This window comes from Ambystoma mexicanum, chromosome 11 (assembly GCF_040938575.1).
Source record: "Ambystoma mexicanum isolate Mex_15411 chromosome 11, UKY_AmexF1_1, whole genome shotgun sequence".
Taxonomy (NCBI): domain Eukaryota; kingdom Metazoa; phylum Chordata; class Amphibia; order Caudata; family Ambystomatidae; genus Ambystoma; species Ambystoma mexicanum.
Genome location: NC_090934.1, coordinates 124,468,402 through 124,487,392, shown reverse-complemented (window position 1 = coordinate 124,487,392; position 18,991 = coordinate 124,468,402). Strand labels below are relative to the sequence as shown.

General features: G+C 44.1%; 1 protein-coding gene across 1 annotated transcript in view; it reads right to left on the bottom strand.

The window, feature by feature from the left end:
• Positions 1-18,991, bottom strand: part of GNL2 (G protein nucleolar 2) — a 448,358-nt gene that overhangs the window by 236,409 nt on the left and 192,958 nt on the right. Inside the window, exons 5-7 of the mRNA XM_069622651.1 lie at positions 18,486-18,670; positions 8,711-8,777; positions 6,809-6,967 (exon numbers count right to left, since the gene is read on the bottom strand). Of these exons, the coding sequence (XP_069478752.1) occupies positions 6,809-6,967; positions 8,711-8,777; positions 18,486-18,670 (411 nt within the window). The remainder of the gene's footprint in view (positions 1-6,808; positions 6,968-8,710; positions 8,778-18,485; positions 18,671-18,991) is intronic.

Genomic DNA, 18,991 nt, shown 5'->3' with positions numbered 1-18,991 from the left:
TTGTAACGCGCCTATACACAAGTGTTTCAAGGCGCGACGAGGCAGGGAGGGAGGGAAACAAGGGGAAGACAAACGATCCTACTAGGCCAGGTGTCATTCAGATCGCGCAAGTGCAAAGGTAAAGGGAAAAGGAGAAAGTGCAGGGGGAGGAGGTGGGAGGGAAAGTGCAGTACAAGGTAAGTAGCGTAATAAAATAATAAATAATAAATAAAAAGGGCCAGCTGGTGGCAAGTGCGAGGTAAGTGCAGAGCAAGTGCTGGGAAGGGGGCTGTAGGGATACAGTGACAGTCCCACAGTGCAGGGGGAGCCAGGGAAGCAGTGCAAGTGGAGAGTGGCTGGGCCCTGGACCGAGGTCGCTGAGAGTGGCCCAGATGCAGGTTTAGTGCAGAATTCAGTGGGGAGTTAGGCAGGTTTAGCAGGGGAGAGGGAGAGAGACGGCAGAAGCAAAGAGGAAGGTTTTGAGGTGCTTCCGGAACCGGAGATGGTTCTCTTCAAGTTTCAGGGAGGCAGGAAGGCTGTTCCAGAGGGAGGCCCCTGCTGCGGAGAGAGATCTACCCCCAGCTCGTTGCTTAGAGAAGCGGCTGACCATGAGGGAGTTGGAGACGGATGAGCGGAGGGCTCGTGAAGGAAGATATTTAGGAAGAGAGAGTTTAAGGTATTTAGGCCCCAGATTGGTCCCACCAACTCAAGGGGAGAAGTCGTCCTTGCAGGGGCTTCTCTGTCGATACGACTGGAGTTTCAGCACAGCAGCAGGGCTCACCGGACAAACCAATGGTCCAGGAGTTGCAGCAGGCTTCCTCTTCAAGTTCTTCTTTTGTTCCTTTGTCCAGTCGTCGACTGCCTTCCAAGTCAAAACCCTTGCCTTTTATTCAGTTCTCTCCCATTCCTTCAAGCCTAGCTGTCAGTAAACCAGCAGGGTGGCTGTCCTTGCCGGACAGTCAGCCGGCCAATCACTACAGAGTGTATTTGGGTCCACTAGGAAACTAAGCACAGGGAGTTGCGGGCACCTCCCCCTCTTCCTGCCGATCCCAGACACCCTGGAGCCAGAGGCGGACTTCACTCGTGACACCCGCCAAAGGCAAAGCGAACAATGGTACCAAACCTGGTTTGGCACGCAGAGTAAATCTCAAGGACCTGTCCATAAAGAAATGGCAAAAAAAGAAGACTGGGGCCATTTTGACAAAAATGACACCTTTGGGTGCTTTACTGCAGCTGCGAACGCAGCCCACAGTAAATGCACACCACGGTAGTTAAAACAAAACCACTGCCACCAGCCATTCAGTTAGGAAAGGGTAAGAAAAATTGTTACATGAGAAGCTAGACAAAGGGGATACTAGGTAACCCCTCCAGCACCCTATTATTTATTATTATTATTGTAAGATAGTGTGTGCTGGGTCTAGAAAGTTACTAATGTAAGTAAAGTCAATTTCACTTTACTGCTCTGGGAAACAGTTTATCCCAGAGAAGGTATGTAAACCTTTGTGAATTCTGACAGACTTTCCTGTGCCACTGCACTAAAGGTGCAGTGTGACGCAATGTAAAAAGATGATACCTATGGAGTTTGTCAACTCTCTACAACCAAAAAAGAATTTAAAAAAAAAAAAACAAAAAAAAAAAAAACACATGATTGGAAAAAAAGGGTCTCTCTCTCTCCAGGTAAAAAAAACCAAGTCCTTAAAAATCCAGCAAAGTTGCTGGGGGTCTCTAAAGTGGAGGGAATTAGCACATTTCTGAGAATTCTCTTCAACACAAAGGCAGGCCCAAATCTTGGTTTCTGGTTTCGTTTCTCTGCTGTGGGTCATCAAATGTGAAACTAGATTTCAAAGCCTGTCGTCATGGGAATGGAAGTCTGGTTCCCCCTTCAAACATGAAGCCATTCTGTTAAAAAAAATACAAACCAAAGGCTGGTAGAGACCATTTGTGTGCAGGGGGGCGAGATAAGGCATTGTCCTGCTTCCCAGCTTTTATGACTCAAACCACTTAAGCCGTAATACGACTGCTGCAGCCGACCATTAGCCCTTAAAGCCTTGGGCTAATCTAAACACCCCTCGACATCACAGCCAGTAACCGATCCATTCCAAGGGTGGGGGCCAGGATTAGGGAGTGGTTTCACTCCCATTGTACAAAATGGGAGATATGCTGTTTATGGTATAACTTTGGCAATATTGATTGCACACTATCGGATTTCTGAAAAAAGTCAGCGAGCCGCTTTTGGTGAATCAAAAACGGTTTTGGAGGACACCAACATACCAAATGTTATGTAGAAAAACCTAGTGTGCCCTCTGTAGGAATGTGAGAACCATAAACAATGAGAAAATATGCAAAGTGTGATCCATGTTCCGGCCACCGAGCGCCATATTTTTCCATTAATATAGTTCTGGAGTAAATGAGAAAAAACTATCTTCGCACCAGTAGGTCACACTGACAAAGTTTAGGCGATCTGCCGAAAAATATATTTAAAAACGCTGCCATATGTTTCCAAATATGAAGAGAAAGGCCTTTTGTCATACAGTGAGATTTCTATGTGCAAAAACCAGCCCCAGCCCGCTGTCCAAGTTAGATGATGGATTGGGTCCACCCCCCCCCCCCACCCCTCCGGTTTCCCAAAAACACTCCCACATTCTCTGGACCCATCAGCCCACAGATGGGAGGGAACCCCAATCCATTCTGCGAGAACTAGGACACATCCGTGATGTCACTTGCCTTATAAATAAGTCACTCCGCCTCAAATCAGGACTCTCCCTACCAAATCATGAGGTGTGCAGCTGACAAAATCTGGAACCATACTAACAAAGTGAGGCCTAAAACTGGAGACAGGAGCTGTAGTAGCTAGATTGGGGCCCTTTTGGAGGTCAGAGAAAATCCTTGACTGACCCCTCGATTGTCCCAGCAGTGATGCTCGGATGCCTCCCTGATGTCCATCAAGCCCTCTCCTGTAAGTATAGACATCCCCAGCCATAGATTAAATAAGCCTTCAGCATTGCCATAGAGATTCCCACATGGAAAAATCCCCCATCTTATTGGTGTGTGCACTGTAGTAATTTTCCCATTGAAAAATCCTTTTTGCCTGTGCATTTCCGTCATTTGCCATTGAAGAATCTCCGGTTGCTTATGTAGATCTTGTATATTTTTCTCAGTAAATTAATTTCCACATTTATTTCACGTGGTTGGGATAGTTGGAATTCAAAACCAACTAACTCTTCCCAGTGCATTGCGAGTCATAGTTATAAAGTGTTCCCACCAAAGCAGTCATTTCATTGTGCGCTGAAAAACAATTGTTTGCGTGTTTGTGTCCTACAAAACAAATTTTGCATCCGTCATTTTGACTAAAAAACAATTTTCCTGTTGCGAGTTCCCTATTGCCTAGAGCTTGCCTGTCATTTGCAGCCTTAGTAAAAACCAATTTCATCTGCATTTTCTTTTCCATTGAAATTGAGCTTAACCTTTTAAAAAAATGTTTTTTCTAGTCTGTTCCTCTTCCCCTACTGTGTTTTGAGAACGAATTTCCAATTGCATTTGCCCATGTGTTGCATATTCTAAAAATCGATTTTCCTCTTGGGTGCTGGCTAGTATGTCCCAAAGCACGATTGGTCTTCTAAATATAAGAAGCACGGCAGTTCTAACTAGTTAATAAACGATTTTTCCTGGTGCAGAAAAACAAATTATCCCATTACTGGCTCCCGATACATTTCTGAAAGCCCCACTCAAAATCTGATTTTAAACTTGTATTCCCATTCCTCGACACTGCCTTCCATTCAAAGCTGACAAGCCTAGTGGATGTCTGGGGGATGGGTGAAGGTTGCTGGGTCTCAAAAATCCTTTGTGTGTGCATGCACTTTCCTGTGGGTTGCATTCATTTTCATGCTGTTTTGAACGTTTTTGATGGTATTGGTGAGCGAAGTAAAAAGTAAATACTTGGGCTAAACATGTTTGAGTTGAATGTGTGCCGCTTGACCAAAAAGGACTCCGAAATGTGTGTTGCCACACCTTGGTGGCCGTAACTTAATTCCATTTTCCCATTAAATCAAATAAAATATTCCTTGATAACACACCGGACTGATTCCTAGCCTGTGACACGGGGTGCTTGTGGAGGTTGGGTGCGAGACGGGTTGGAGGCCTCCTTAAAAAGAATCTAGATTGACTGAAGAACCAATCAATCAATAAACCAAAATGGACAGTATCCGTCACCTACGACGATCTCCTATGCATGATAAAAAATCTCAATCCATCAAGAGCACCTGGCCCTGACGGACTCAAATGCTGTACTAAAGCAAGATCCGCCGGCATGGGCAAACTTCATGTGCCAGATAATAGACATCATAAATACACAACGAAATTCCAACTACTTGGAGAACGGCTACAATCGCTCCAATTCATAAACAAGGCCCGCGCGACCAGCCTCAGAATTTCCGCCCAATTGCTTTATTGGACCCACTTGGAAAACTTTTTGCAACAGCACTCCTGAGACAACTCACTACTTGGGCCACTTCCAATAGACGATTTTCACCACGACAAACAGGTTTCACTCCCAAGGTCGGAACTAACATCAACCTAGGTCTACTTCATCTCATCAAATAAGAAGCAAACAACAACAAGACCATGATTTATGCTGCATTCATCGATTTAAAAATGGCCTTCGATGCCATACCACGGCAAAAGCTATGGGCAAAATTAAAAACCTGGAACTGTCCTCCGAGCATTCTAGAACCAATCATCTTACTCTATTCAGAAACTTCAATAAAAGTGAGACTCCCAAAACAAGGCTTGACCACCGCTCCAATAACTACATCAAATGGTCTAAAGCAAGGATGTCCTCTAGCAGCAACTCTCTATAATCTTTTCACATCAGACATCGAACAACATTTGATAAACACCCAAACTAATCCGCCGAAAATAAATTCAACTCCTGTCCCTGTTATCATCTTGCTGGATAAAACCCCATCCGGATTACTAGCCGCCTTGACATCATTGAGCAATTACATGAACGAAAAATCAACATCTCAAAAACAAAACAATGCTTCTGACGAAACCACAATCAAAACCAAAACAACCATATTTCAACATTAATGGAATAAGACTAGAAAATGTCACAACATTTAAATATCTGGGCATATTCATCAACCAATCAAAGACTGAATCACAATGGTTGGATAAAGTGGAACAAAAGGCTCAAGCACTGGCACGACAGGGATGCATTCTCCATAGGAAATATGGAAAATTCTCAGTTAAACCTATCATTGCGTATTACAGGCAAAAATACATCCCGATAATAACATACGGAACAGAGACCATGATGAACACAGAAAAAGTAAATTGGGTGAAATTCGAGTCAACCTTTTGGCGCAAGATCCCAACTCTTTCTCAATCGTATCCAATGCCGAGAATACAATACGAACTAGCAACACAATCCATCGGATCCATTGTATGCTGGAAACGACTAGATTTCTATCGTAAAATACTATCGGACGACAAAACCCCTGCTATCCAAATCCTGAAAACCCAACCAAACACCCTTAACAACACAGTGTTAGAAAAATGAAAAAAAAAAAAAATCTATCAAAGAAATGGAGCAGGAAGAGATATCTTAAGAACTTTTAATCATGCGTCCTCAACACGCCAAAACCAAACTGTTACAGAATGACTGGATCAAAACCATCCAACAGAAAAACACCTACAGACACTTCAATGTAACAAAGATAACAGAAAAATACATGAACTACAGCCGTACTTGTTATCATTTCCTGATCAAACCATCAGATCAACATTTCTAAGAATCCGGCTGAACATTCTACCCACAAACTTATCTGGCTACAACAAGACAGATTCCAAAAGCACAAAACTACTGCCGCGTCTGCAAAACTGAAACTATACCGGAAACCATATTCCATCTGGTTATGGATTGTCAGTCTCTTGTACTTCAACGCAAGCAATTTGGCTCCCACTTTGATCTCGCTTCACAACAAATGAATACAGAAGAAAGATGGGCCGCCATCCTCCGCGGAAACAACAAATATACATGTACCATTGCCCTTTTCCACTCTAGTATCCTTGATCTCAACGGGAGAAAACTCTGAACCACAACAGAGCCTGGACGTTGATCTTCCTTTTTTTTTCCTCCTTTCTTTTCATTTTCTATTTTACTTCACAATGATGGAAAAGTTTGACACCAAATTAAAAAATAACTAAAACAAAAAAAAAAACTTTTGCAGGGTTTCGAGCTTGAGGTGAGCTGGGAGCCAATTAACTCCTGCTTCAAGCATAGTAGAGCCTGGTTAGCTTGAAACCAAAGCTACCAGGAGCTACTCGGCTCCTAGGATGAAATGGTGCCTTCGAAACATGTAAATCTGTCATTAACTTTGGGTGTTTGAGAAAGTTAATAAAGAAGAATTAGAACACATCTAATGTACATTTAAATACAATGGTTCATACAAAAGGGACAAAAAGTTAAAGAAGCATCTCTGGAAGCTACTGGTTCCCCTGCGGTAGCTTGTGCCTAGAGGGTGATGCCCGACATCCAGGAGCTGGTTTTAGCTCCTGCTCATCGAATCTCAATTTGCGAACCCCGATTTTTGAGAGGTCTCGTATTGTTAGCCCCCAGCATTCATTCATAACAGAAGTACCAAGAATATTTTGCGGTTTGCTTAATTTGATTAGAAACATGGGCAAGAACACCATGCCCTTAAGCCATCTACTCTGCCCTTTCATTGTACTTCATTAAATAAGTTTTTCGACCAGAGAAAAACTGGAATTGGGCAGACAGAAAATAAAATCACAAGAATGGCACTTAAGTAAACATAACACTACTTACAGTGGCCCATGATGGGACAAGATCACATTTGTTTAGTACAAAAATTAGATGTTTCCATGGTTTCTCCTTTTTAAGGTAAGCCTCAATGTGAGGCGAGCGAGTTCCGATTGGATCCCTGGCATCCAGAACCTGAATGATCACATCGGATGAATCAATGACCTGTGCAACAGAAAAGAAATGTTGGGAAAGCGTAATGCAGGATAATTATTTTTTTTTTTAAATATGTAAATCAGATGTGTAGCAATATTAGGCATCAATTACAGACTACCGGACATCAGATACGGATTATAGAATGACACTGCAGCATTCATTCAGCACTAGTATATTAGAGACAAAGATTAAATTCAATTCTCTCAAAAATGGTTTGTAACAGCTGTTTGATGAGTAGTCCCCCAACCCTGGCTTTCCAAGGAGAAAGTGGGAACTTAGACATTTTCTTCATGTTTGATAGACCCCCTTTTCAGATATTTGATTTTCTGCTGACAATGCATTAGTTGAAAACCACATGCATGATAAAAACCTAAAAAAGTAGGAATTTAATAATCACATTATTTCTTAAAATGATGGCACTCTCTCCAAAAAGAAAACATTAGGTTTTCCAATAAACATGTTTCTTTTCAAATAAAGCAAGCACCAAAACAGGTGTGGCCATGTATTAATGTTTGCTGTGTTTTTATATTAAGATAACTGGGTTGTGTCACAAGGGTGCCAGAGAGTGTGGGTACCAGGGGGTATAGGTGCTCAAGAGAGTGATATATTCAGAAACTCTGGACTATGTACTAATTCCAGACTTGGCCAATTACTAGACAATGGGATAATCCTTATAGGGAGCTATTAAAAAGCCCTTTCCGCCAGAACCAATTTCTCTCTACCAGGTTCAGAGAACAATCCCTGTTGCCAATGATGACCAGAGACATATGTTAGTGTGTCTCTTTTCATTGATTTGTTTTGCAGTAAACTCAACGCATGTTAATTTCACCCATTAATTTACCACCAATTTAAATACTTACATGACTAGCATATTTGTATGCTTGCTCTGATTATAAGCAGTGTGTTTAGCGTCGAAAATTGCCACCCCTGCTAAATTAATCAGTGTAAGCATACACATGATATTCATGTGAGAATGTAAATGTGAGATAAATGAAAATTTGGTGTTCAAATAATAGATGAAATTAAAATGTATTACATTTTTCGTTTGTGGCAAACAATTTGTTCATCTTTTTTGGTGGAATAGGAAAAATAAAAACAGAACAGAAAAGCAAGCTGAAGCTTTGGACCTCAAAACCCAGAGGATGGCTGCTCAATTCCAACAGTTGATCATTGTTGGTGCCCTTAACAAGTTACTCAGTCTCAAAGAGTCTTAGACGTCAGATAGGAATTAATGACATAAATCAAGCTGATGAATCTGCATGAGCCCAATAAAGGGGGAGGGGGAGGGATTATGTAACCATCAAAGGGGAGATACACAAAGTGATAATGTGGTACTCTAACAGGGATCAACTGTAGAAATCCGGCACCATCTGGTCCAAAAGCTAGATTAGGACTTTGGAACCAACACCAGGCATTAAAACAGGTTCAGCATTTGATCAACATTTAGCGATCGTGGTCATACCACTTTATTCCTTGCCTTTAGAAACTGGGAGAGCTTTGAAAATGCATATAAACCAGCATTGGGAACTACCCTTCCGTTTCACTTGCAAGCAACTCAAGGCGATTGCAGGTTTGCTTTGGACAGGTTTCCTGGATTACTAGTTTAGTAATTGAAGGTGATGTAAAGTGAACAGGTTTCTGCAAACATGGTTTCTACAAAATGTTGACTGCCTCCAGTACAAATCTAACAGAACAAGCATCTTTTAATTTGACTTCCAGACCTAAAGGAGGGATTCAATGTACATCAAGTACCTTGTACAACTCTCCCCAGATCCTTTTTGACTGTCCCTTCTTAAAGATCTCTTCCCGAACTTCATCTCTAGAAAAAAAAAAAAGATTGCAATAAATGGACAGTACAAAGCTTGATGTTAGTTCATTTTTAGTAAAACCCTCCCAACCTGTTCCAATAGGTTTAACATTGCACCACAGTACTTTACACACTTCAAACATAACTACTAGAAACCCCACCAAACCTGCATGAACTGAAATTTCCATGCCAACCCACACTAAATACACAAGCACACAGATCAACCCACTCAAGGCTCAAGCACAACAAAATATGCTACCCAAGGCTCAAGCAGTCCATTTGCTTACGATGAGCATTCATCAATACAACAGCAAAGCAATCTTGCACTCGCTCTGCTGCTACCAACCAAATCTCAATCTCTAAAGGTCCTTAACCCCAAGAGACCCTGAAAATGGCAGAAGCTGCACTACATACAATATAATAACATAACAGAATCAAAACAATTCACTTTTGTCAGTTGCTACAATTCCCATGTATTCATAGTAGATTTCTTTAACCAAGTTTTATTTTTCACCAAATTCTATAATATTATTCCTTAACTTATTTTGTAACAAAAGCAAACAGAAGTATCTATTTTTAGCCACCGTCCTCACTATAGCGACATACATAATTGCCACGCTATCCCAAAATCTAGAATTTTCTAAAAAAGAAAAAAAAATGTCAATATCCAAAGTATGGTTACTACATGGAGAAACCAAGTGCTATCCAGATCAGTTTACCACTGCTCCGTCAGGGAGGAAGCTTGCAGATTTTCAGAAGTACTGCATGCTACATTTCTGAATATCTGCATGTACATTTTTTGTCCCCTCAAAATTAGTTTAGAGCCTTTTTGGGGGATGGAAATGTATTTGGCACTGTAGTGGAATTTGCTGCTTCTGTACAACATACAGCAATGCACAGTAGGCTTAAGCATACCTGCTCGAGTAAAACCTTATTTTTTAAAAACAACGCTGTGGGTGGGCTTTATTGTTATTCATCATCACCTTTTTGGTGGATGTTGAGTTTGTGGCAGGTGATCCACATCCTAAATAAATTATTTATCCCAAGGAGTATTCCACAGGAATACCAAATCATGTAAAGGCCTCCAGACTGCCAATCCAGTCGGTGGTAAAACCAGATGGCATTTGAAATACTGCCTGCATACAAGGGTCTTTGTTTTCTAGCAAGTATTCCTGGAACTCTCCTGCATACACCTACCGCCTCAATATTTCATTGCCCTCCTCCCCATGGCTCAGATATCAATACGATTACATTGTTGCTGTTGTGCAGATTTTGTCACAAAGTTCTAATGGAAGGTCCATAATCCCGTCCCGGGAGGATAGCTCAGCAGCAACGTGCTTGCCTTGGAAACAAGACGACACGAAGCAACACAGGTTCGAACCCCAGGTCCACGTTTAGAAACCTCTGGTTAAGCATGTTATAAATACGCAACTAAGACATATTCCAGTAACAGCGCCTCGATGCCCCTGGGCTGTGCGAGTGCTTTAAAAAGGCTAAAATAAATGAATATATACAAGACTGTTGGGGTGAATTCTCATTTCTGTGCCAATTCACTTCAACCTTCGAGATCCCCCACCCCCCAACTCTTTTGCTGGACTTTAGAACTTTTTTTATTTTAACCGTGGAGTGAGTGAGACCTTTTGCTCACTCGCTCATGTGTTTTGACCGAATTTGGATTATATGCTAACTTTGCTTTTGGAGTCAAACAACCCCCATAGGCATTGTGTATGGGGACAGACAGCACCTTCAGTGCAGTGTCAGAGAAATCCTTTAAACCTTAGGAGGAATCTAAATACCTTTTCTTGTGTTAACTACTGATCCCAAGAAAAGTAAAGTGAAATTGACTTTACTTCCCTTCACTCTGTCGGTCCAGCACACACCATCTTGTGTGGAGTGCTGTGGGTTTACCTAGTAGCCCCTTATCCTACATTCTCTTTTAACATTTGTTATGTTACCCTCACTACTTTAAATGGCTTGTGGCAGTGGTTTAATTTTCCTACCATTGTGCTTTTCTGCCGCAGGCTGAACAATCAGCTGCAGAATAGCCCCCATGGGTGACCATTTTGTCAAAATTGACCCGGTCTTTTTACGCCATTTTCTGTTTGGACGGTCTTTGTTGGGTTTTACTCTGGGCACCAAGCCGTGTTTAATAACTTTGTTTTGCCTTTGGTGGGCTACAGTCCTGAAACCCACCTCTGGTTCCAGTGTGTCTGGAAAGGCATGATGTGAGGGAGGTTCCCGAAACTCCTGTCCTTTGTCTACAGGAGTGCATGAAAGCAATCAGTTCTAATTGGCAGCCACCCTGCTGTGTGATTGACAGCTTAGGCTGTACATGGGAGAAACCTGCTTAAAAGGCGAGGGTTCTGGGACTAAAGGCAGAGTCGTCAACTGCGAGAAACACCAGATGAAGAAACTGAACGAAGCTTGCTGCATCCTACTGGACCTTTCAGTTGCCTGGTGAAGCCCTGCTGCTGTGCTGAAACTCCTGCTGCTCGACAAGAGAAACTCCGGAAGGGACGACGACTTGTTCCCTTGGGTTAACAGGCCCAACTAACCCCGAGAAGAACTCCACTGGACCATTTTCCCTGACTGGCTGTACTTCTTGAAGAACCAAGTGCCAGGGGCCGAGAAATCCATCGTCTAGTGCAACGTCTGCAATCTGGCCCGAAGCTCCACAAGTCTCCAAAAGACCCTCCAGAGGACCCTCCAGAAGCAGGACGACCATAGCGCGAGTCCCCTAATCAGAGGGCAGGACTCAAGGAGTGAAGGAAGCCCAACCGGTATCCGAGATCCGCAGTGGTGCTGTTTACCAAGCGCTTAAACCGCAAAGTGCCGCTGATCCTAAGAGCCATAGCTGCTGACGATCTCCAAATTGCTGACACCGAGTCCTCCAGACGTCCTCCCTCTTGTCCCCACGACTGAGGCTCAGCAACTCTGCATCACTGCAACAGGACAGAATCCAGCTGGACCAATCTTCAAACCAGAGGCACTGTTTAGACTTGGGGTACTTACCTCATTGTCTTGGGCTTTGCTTTTCTCAGTTGAGACTTCCAGTGGCTTACCTTAGAGTGGATTCCAACTCTGCTTTTCACAAATGTAACAGCTTGTGACCCTACAAGCGATTCGTACAAAAACTTTGTGCAAGTCTTTTGTTACCCAAGAAGTGCCTCAGCTCCATAGACTGGGCTCCAATTGACTTTGGCTGCCCTGGCTCCCTGCAGACTCTTCTAGTCCATTGACTGATATTTCTGTTCCTCATAGGTGGTAACTTGTTTTAGACTGTTATTGCTGGGAAAGGCTTGTCTAGACTTTATTGGAAGATTTAAGTATACTCACATGCCCCGAGAACCTGTTTAACCTTTTTCCTTCCTTTAATCTTTCCTTTCTGCAACCTCAGCATCTGCAAAGTATAACTGGTGATATATAAATGCTATTACTGTCCTTGTGAATGAAGTCACCACCGGGGGTAGGAAGTGTGTAAAAAGCATATTGAGTATCTACTAACTTGTACTGATTCTGGAAAAGTATTTTAAAGAACAAGTTACTTCTTACCTGGTAACGTTCTTTCGCTGGGATGTTCCTCCGACGTATTCCTTATCTTGATAGATCATCTCCAGCTTGCTGGTCTCGGAATTTTTTTTGCAGTAGAGGGAGCTGCGCGTCGATGTCCCTCGAGCCGATGTCCCTCGACAGCCTCCGTATCGGCGCCAACGTCATCATGCGTATAAATAGACTAGCGTCCATTGCTCAGTTCCGTTTTGACGTTAACAGTTTTACATGAATTGATTAGTGACCCAGAAGGAGCGTAAGCACTGAGGGGATGGATGGGAGGGGCGATCAGGAATAATTCGGAGGAACATCCCATCGAAAGAACGTTAGCAGGTAAGAAGTAACTTGTTCTTTGAAGGGATTGTGTCCTCAGACGTATTCCTTATCTTGGTAGACTCCCATAGCAGTGGCGTGTAACTGGAGGTGGGAGTAAAGTAGCCCTGTTTCCCTTCAAGAGTGCACAGAGTACCACACAACCTTGCCAAATCTAGTCTCTTGGCTAGAGGAGGAATCCAGGTTGTAAAATCTTGTGAAGGTATGCGCGGACGACCATGTGGCAGCCGCACATATGTCTCGAATCGGTACCCCTCTTTGGAGGGCCGAAGAGGCTGCGATACCCCCGGTTGAATGAGCCCTAAGATTTTGAGGAGGCTCTTTCCCTGCCAGTTTGTAACATTCCAGGATAGCCAAAATAATCCATCTGGAAATGGTCTGTTTTGTTATCGGTAATCCCAATTTGTGCCCCGAGTAACCTACAAACAGTTGGTCTGCTTGCCTAATCCTAGCAAGTATGCTGATGTAAAAACTCAAAGCTCGCCTTGGGTCCAGCCTATGCAGCCTTTTTTCCTCTTCCCCCGGATGGGGAGAGGGATACAATGAAGGTAAGGTAATCTGAGTGATGTGGAATTCAGAAACCACCTTTGGGAGAAAATTAGGCTTCACTTGTAGAACAACTTTGTCTTTATGAAAAATTGTATGAGGGGGTTTACAAGATAGAGCTTGTAATTCGCTCACCCTCCTAGCAGATGTCAATGCCACTATTAGTGGCATTGACATCTGCTAGGAGGGTGAGCAAATCTTATCTTATGATAGTTTTAAGGGTGAGAAACCTTAGTGAACAAGAGTGGAGTGGTTCAAAAGGAGTACCCATCAGGAAATGCAAGACTAAATTTAAGTCTCATAAGGGAACTTGCAATGGTCTTGGTGGATAGACATTGGTTAACCCACTTCAGAAATTGTATTAGTAAGGGTAACTTGAAATACGATGGCTCCTCTGCAGTGCGCTTGAAGATCGATAGCGCTGCGAGATAGCCCTTGATAGTGCCAACCTGAAGGCCCGAATTTGCCAAGTAGAGTAGAAAAGATAACACCGTTGGTGTAGCACATGAAAAGGGGTCGATATTCTTTTCTCTACACCAGCTGCAAAATTAGTTCCAACGGCAGCGATATAAAGTCTTTGTTAATGGCCTTCTTGCAGAAAACAACACCTCCATGACGTCATCCTTGTATCTCAACCTTTCAGATACCAAGCGTGAAGGTTGAGGGTTCTGATGTCTGGATGGAGAGAGAAGATTCTCCTGGAGTGGAAGACGAATTGGAGGGCAGATGGACATGTCCAGAAGGTCAGGGTACCACGTTCTCCGTTCTCCTGGCCCAATCCGGGGCAATTAGGATCATGGCTTTCCGGAACCTTCTCAACCTCCTGATCATTTGAGGAATGACAGGGACTGGAGGAAACGCATACAGAAGTGGAAACTCCCAATGCACTACGAACGTGTCCCCTAGAGCTCCTCTCGGGGGAAATTCCCTTGAACAAAACTGATTGCACTTCCTGTTGATGCTGGTGGCGAACAGATCCACTTGAGGGGTTCCCCAAAGGGTGAAGATCTGTTGAAGGACTTCCTAAGCTAGTTCCCACTCGTGGGAGACTGTACTCGGCCTGCTCAGAGAGTCTGCTGTCAAGTTTTTCTCTCCGGCTAAGTGAACTGCCGAGAGAAATTCCTTCTTGGATTGCCCAAAATCAGAGCTGCATCGCCTCTCTGCACAGAGACAGTGATCCTAAGCCGCCTCTTTTGTTGATGTAGTGCATGGCCACTGTGTGGTCTGTCATTATCAGGACATTTTTCCCCTGTACAGCTGGCAGAAAAGCCTTCAGCGCTAGTCTGATTGCTCTCAGCTCTAACAGGTTGATATGTAGTCTGGACTCCGATGGAGACAAACGACCGCTGGTGGTCAAGTCATTGGCATGGGCTCCCCACCCCGTAAGTGAGGCATTTACTGTTCTCTGGCCATGGTTGCCAAAACAGTTCTCCTTTCAAGATGTTCTCCTGGCAGGCCCACCACTGAAGGTCTCGAGCCACCTTGTCCGGAGCCTGAAGGAGATCTGTCTTTCTCCCTGAGAATTGTGACCACTAAGTTCTTAGTGCCCACTGAAGAGATCTCATTCTCAGGCGAGCCTCTGGCACAAGGAAGATGCAGGATGCCATGAGGCCTAGCAACCTCAAAAAGTCGAAGGCTGGGAGACGGTGGGCATTTTGAAACTTGGTGACCATCTGCAGAATATCTTGAGCCCTCACCTCTGGTGGCGAGGCTTTTCCCAGGGAAGTGTCCAGGACCGCTCCAATGAACTGGAGTCTGTGATGGTATCATCTGTGACTTCTTTAAATTGAGGGAGAAGCCCAGTTTATGAAGGAAGTGGCAAATATAATCTAGCTGGATCTGAGCTTGTTCCGGAGATACAGCTCTGATTAGCCAATCGTCCAGATAGGGGTAGACGTGAATCCCTTCCCTCCTTAGACTTGCAGCCACTACCAACATTAGCTTGGTGAAGACCCTCGGGCAGAGGTCAGCCCAAATGGCAGAACTCGAAATTGATAATGAGAGCCGCCAATTGCGAACCTCAGGTATTTCCTGTGTTTGAGATGGATTGGCACATGGAAATAAGCATCCTGAAGGTCCAGAGATACCGACCAGTCCCGGAGCTGGAGGGCCTGAAGGATCTGAGAAAGAGTTACCATCTTGAACTTGTCCTTCCTGAGGAACTTGTTCAATTCTCGTAAGTCCAAGGTAGGTCTCAGTCCTTCTTCGGTATTAGGAAGTAGGGAGAGTACCAGACCTTGTTCCTTTCCGCTACAGGTACCAGTTCTATGGCACCTTTCTCCAGCAAGTCTACAATTTCCTGCAAGAGGGGCGGATCTGGAACTTTGAGAGCTGTTCCCCAGTGGATGACTGAGGAATGCGTAGAAAAGGCAGGCAGTAACCTTGCGCAACTGTCTCCAATGCCCAAGCATCTGACGTAATAGCCTGCCATTCCGTCAGATGTTGAGTTAGCCTGCACCCTACTGGTGTCTTGTGAGGAGAGTCCTCAGAGTGATTTAGAAGTGGCTGATGCAGGTGCCGAGTGTAAAGAGGCACCTGCTGCTTTTGTATTTTTACCCTGTCCACCTCGGGTGAATCTTTTTTGACCCCTTTGAACCGACTGTCCTCTGCCTTTTCCGAATGCGGAATAAAAGCGAAAGGACTTACCTCTCCAAGAGGTTCCTGAGGGGCGATATGGCGTTTGACGGATTGCAGCTCCTGGGGATTTTGCTGCTGCTTTGGATGTCTAACTTTTCTAGGCTGTCATCCGCCTTCTTACCAAACAAATAAGACCCGTCAAAGGGCATATTTAAAAGTCTGGCTTGTACATCTGGAGCAAACCCAGACTTCGCAACCACGCAAATCTGCGGGTTGTAGTACTTGCCGCCATGGCCTTACTGATGCGGTCAGCAGAATCAATGCCAGTTTGAAGGGATTCGCACATTGCGTCTTTACCATCCTTCATGATGTTTAGAAACGCTTCCCTTTCTTCTCCCTCTGGGAGGCAGTCAGCCGCTGATGAAGCACACTCCCAAAGTGTATGGCTGAACCTTGCGAGCGTACAAGTAGCGTTAATAGATTTCAACGCCATGCTACATGCAGAAAAAACGTTCTTAGCCATAGAGTCGTATCTTTTGTCATCCCTGTCCTGTGGAACAGTAGGGTATGCCGATCTACTGCGTGATGCAGTTGCTGCTTGAACAACCAGACTCTGGAGTTGGATGTTTGATAAAAATTCAGGGTCATTAGTAGATGCCCTATATTTGGCTGATAACTTTGTTAACCGCCGGGATAACCTCAGGAGTTTCCCAGTTAGCTAATATCTTTCTTTGTAATGCAGCGTGAAATGGAACCATCTGTAAGGTCATCCTGTTGGAATGCAGATGAAGGTGTAGACCAACCCATGAATTCCATAATTCTTGCCATTAAAATTCCGTAACAGGTCTCAGCATGCTCCCCTGGGTCTGGCCTGGCAAATTCCATTTCTGGGGAAGTATCTAACCAACTTGCCTCATGTAAGGATTCTCAAAGGTCCTTCAACCTATTTTCCTCAGAGGTAAATTCCTCTGGTTCTGGTGTTGCAGATCTCTGCAACCCAAAGGTCTTTCTTGATCCGAATCCTCCCCTTCCTCATAAATTGAAGACAAAGGTCTGATAATTTCAGACCTTGGACATGGCTTAAATCCCATTTCCAGAGCAGAAGGGGCTAAATTTGTCATAATTGGTTGGGACGTCGTTGACGCGGACGTTAAAGGCTTCGAAAACACAGAAAAAGGCATCGAGAAGATTGGAAGAGGCCTCGAAGAACGCGAGAGGATCGGGATCCTACTCGAGGTTGTCGATGACCTCGAAGTCATGACAGAGGCCCTGGGTATGACCACTGGCTGGAAGGTAGTGACGGCCGTGGGTTTGTTCTTTTTCGGCAGCGACAAAGACGGCGTCGATTCGATCAACCTATGCGTCGATGAGCCCTTCGATAATGGCGTCGATGACGCAGATTTATGCGTCGAAGGGACCTTCGACAATGGCATAGTGCCTTTGCTCTAGGGTTTGTGACGCTCGAGTAGTTTCTTTCGCCGGGTGCAACGACTCGCAGCGTTTAGATTTTTCAGGTCTTTCACCCAGGGTATCACCCTCAGCTGTCTTCGAGGGGGTCGAGGCCGCTTTCTCGAAGACGCTAAGCATCCTTTTACGGAATTCCTCCCACTCAGCCGTAGAGCTATGTTTTGTGGGGCATGTCACTCTTTCCGGAGAAACAGAAGAGGAAGGGGATCTTCGACGTCTCTTACTTGAATGCTTGGATCTCAAAGAGTGGTAGGAGCTGCTTCGAGACCTAGAACAAAAATGTTTCCTTTGTCAGCGAGGAGACGAATGTCTCGACTCTGCTGAGGAAACTTTCGAAGGAGTTTTAACTGTCTTACCTCTCTCAAGCTTCCCCTTACGCTCCTTCAAGGCTTTCGCCGTCATGGACATGCAGTCCTCGCACTCCGAACATTGGTGCTCCGATCCCAGGCACCACAAACAGATCCTGTGAGGAATCTGTCAACGACATTTTCTTTCCACAGTCTCGACATTTTTTGAAGGCGGACCATGGAGTCGTCGGTTCGGATGAGGAAGCCATCGAGTAAGAGTTGGTATTCAAGGAATAATGAAGAATATATTCTCTGACTAACGAACTAAGCAAAGCAATTCCGAGGCCCACGAAGCGCGGAAAAACGGAACTGAGCAACGGACGCTGTGCGAGTCTATTTATACGCATGACGACATCGGCGCCGATACAGAGGCTGTCGAGGGACATCGGCTCGAGGGACATCGACGCGCAGCGCTCTACTGAAAAAAAATATTCAGAGGCCAGCAAGCTGGAGATGATCTATCAAGATAAGGAATACGGAGGACACAATCACTTCGAAATATATTTTATTGTTCCATATCTTGTACTTTTTAAAGAAGGCTTATGTAAAAATTTATGTTAAATTATTACCTATTTATAACAAACTTTGAGTGAAAGTGTTACTTGGCTACTTGTATTTGTGAATTTCATTGCTTGAGCTCTACAGCTCACATTTACCCCTCTAGCTGCTCAGTCACACTACCAACGTGTGTAGTACAGACCTATACCAAATGGTGGGTTACCTAATACCAAGCAGGTAAGTGTTGGAGTATCACAGTGTTACTACATCAATTCTTAACCAACAGTGCATTCAATAATTCATAAAATAAATAAGTCCCCCCTCAATCCGATCACTGGTAGCTAAAGAGATGCAAAAAAAGGCCTGCAAAAATAATTCATGCCCTTAGAATGCAGCTTTTTACCTGACACCAGTATCTTCCACGACTAGATCCCGATCTTTTTCTTGATTGTAGTTCTCTGCTGAAGCATTAGCCGTCTCTAGGAGCCCCTGAACATCACAAGCAGTAAGGCTGGGGCGCTTCCTTTGGGCTTTTGGACCAAACGTGGTTTCAAATGTTTCAGTGTCCAGAATGTGTACTTTAGAGTTCTAAGGACAATAAACAAGGGTTAGATCATTAAGACATTAATCAATTTCATAGTGTCACACACGCAAAGAATATGTTTTGAGAACTCAAATCTCAACTGAGGATTTTACAAGGTTAGGGTTTTTGGCAGTCTCTTCTTGCAAAAGTTTTAAGGATATGTTAGAAAGGATTTCTATAGAAGCAACTTTTCCTTCATAGTCCATGGACCCCCAAACTTCTTGCGTTTGTTTCTGTATTGTAATCTAACTTTTTACAGTGGAGCACAGCCTTCACCGGCACTCCACAGGGGTTTTGCTAATTGTTATGGGGAAACTGACAGGTCC